We start from the raw sequence: 2,214 nt of genomic DNA, 5'->3' as shown, positions 1-2,214 counted from the left end.
TGAAGATTGACATCTCGAAGGCTTTTGATTCGGTCCAATGGTAGTTTTTGATGAAAACTCTTGAAGCGTTGGGATTTCCAATGATGTTCATTCACTGGATATGGTTGTGTATCTCCTCGGCTTCTTTCTCGGTTCAAGTAAATGGAGTACTTGCAGGCTGCTTTGGAAGTAAATGAGGCTTGAGGCAGGGATGTTTTGTCTCTCCCTACCTATTTGTAATTTGCATGAATGTGATCTCTAAGATGTTAGATAAAGCAGCTACCCAACCGAAGTTTGGCAATCATCCTCTCTGCCCTAATCTCAGCCTCACTCATTTATGTTTTGCTGATGATCTAATGGTATTCTCTGACGGAAGTTTGCGTTCAATGGAAGGAATCATTGATGTGTTTACTGATTTCGCAAAATTCTCTGGGCTTAACATCAGCTTAGAGAAGACTATGGTGTATCTGGGTGGAGTCTCTCGAAGAAATAGAATCGCTGTCCAGACTAGATTTTCTTTTGAGGTTGAATCATTGCCAGTTCGCTATTTGGGCTTGCCGCTACTTATAAAGAAAATGACTATGGGAGACTGTGCGCCTTTGATTGATAAGATCAAACGGCGAATAAGTTCATGGACAACTCGGTTTCTCTCTTTTGAAGGTCGATTGCAATTACTAACCTCTGTCATTGCAAGCCTAGTGAACTTTTGGACTTCAGCATACAAGTTACCAAACAGGTGCATTGAAAAGATAGAGAGTCTATGTTCTGCTTTCTTATGGTCAGGACCGAGCCTCAATACAAAAAGGCAAAAACTGCATGGCGGGACGTCTGCTACCAAAAACAGAGGGAGGTCTTGGTTTAAAATGCATAAGGGAAGCAAATGAAGTCAGTGTTCTTAAGCTATTTTGGAGAGTTATAGCACATAAAAACTCATTATGGAGTCGTTGGATCCATGAACATCTTCTTCAAGGATCATCTCTATGGGCTTTGAGAGAACCCATTGCTTCCTCTCACAGCTCTTGGGTGTGGAGGCAATTGCTTAAGATGCGCGATCAAGCTAAGGATTTCATCAAAATAAAAGTACACAACGGTCGGTCCACGTCATTTTGGTTAGATCGATGGAACAATATGGGAAACTTAGCCATGCTCACAGGAGATCGGGGAAGGATAGACCTGGGAATAAGTGCTCATGCTACGGTTGAACAAGCCTCAGTTGCACATCGAAGACGGAGACATCGAACCACGATTTACAACGGGATCGAAGACGAGCTCGATCCAGTACGTCAAGACTATAATGAGGATGAAGAAAACGTGGTCTTATGGCGCATGAACCAAGAGGTTTATAAGCCAAAATTTGTTACCAAACATACTTGGGAACATATAAGATCGATTAAGCCAAAAGTGTCATGGGCGAAGGGTATATGGTTCAGTCGTAACACTCCAAAGTTTGCTTCCAACGCATGGGTGACGGTTCTCGACAGACTACCTACCGGTGCCAGAATGCAAAAATGGAATGCTAATATTTCTGCTGATTGTGTGCTCTGTCATCAACACACTGAGACAAGGGACCATCTTTATTTCTTATGCCCGTATTCTAAGCAGGTCTGGGAAAATCTGGCGTTGGGTCTGCTAATGGGACGAAATCCTGGCTTTGCTAACCAGTTCAAGCTGGCCCAAATTGCAAAGCTACACGATCGAGTACCAGTTCCAGACGACTCTCTATCATTTATGGAGAGAAAGGAACACTCGGAGGCACGAGGGTTCACTTTCAACACCGCAGAAACTGATCAGAGACATTGACAAAGCCATGAAAAACAGATTCAGTTCATTGAAGAGGTTGGGAGACGCTCGGTTTGAAGAAGGGCTTCGTTCCTGGTTTGCTTCAAGACCAAGTAATTGATGTGATTTATTCATAGAATGTAAGTAATAAAACTCCTAAATCTTGTCAGCATCTTTGGGATGCAAAAACGTTTTTTTTTATTTGAATAAATTTTACATTCATACAAAAAAAAAACAAACACAATGATAGTCACTTCTCATATTTTTACGCGTAAGATTCTGTGTAACTGCCATCAGGCCTGGGCATTTCGGGTATCGGTTCGGTTCGGTTCGGGTATTTCGGATTTCGGGTAGTTCGGATAGGGACTAGAGGATCCATTTAGTACTTGACCTATTTTCGGTTCGGTTCAGTTCGGATAGTTTCGGGTTCGGTTCGGTTCGGATAGTAAATGTAGG

At 42.5% G+C, this 2,214-nt stretch overlaps 1 protein-coding gene across 1 annotated transcript; it reads left to right on the top strand.

Moving 5' to 3' along the window:
* The first annotated feature begins 1,107 nt into the window (after positions 1–1,107).
* Positions 1,108–1,779, top strand: LOC106344788. Its single transcript, XM_013784098.1, has one exon. It carries the CDS (start codon positions 1,108–1,110, stop codon positions 1,777–1,779), a length of 672 nt encoding a protein of 223 aa, XP_013639552.1.
* Positions 1,780–2,214: the final 435 nt, after the last annotated feature.

This window comes from Brassica oleracea, chromosome C5, assembly GCF_000695525.1.
Source record: "Brassica oleracea var. oleracea cultivar TO1000 chromosome C5, BOL, whole genome shotgun sequence".
Taxonomy (NCBI): domain Eukaryota; kingdom Viridiplantae; phylum Streptophyta; class Magnoliopsida; order Brassicales; family Brassicaceae; genus Brassica; species Brassica oleracea.
The sequence above is the reverse complement of the archived record's forward strand: the minus strand, read 5'-3'. Positions and strand labels throughout refer to the sequence as shown.

What these genes read in the sequence shown, in the direction of transcription:
- LOC106344788 (XM_013784098.1), top strand. Translation starts at nt 1,108, where the DNA reads ATGGGAAACTTAGCCATGCTCACAGGAGATCGGGGAAGGATAGACCTG.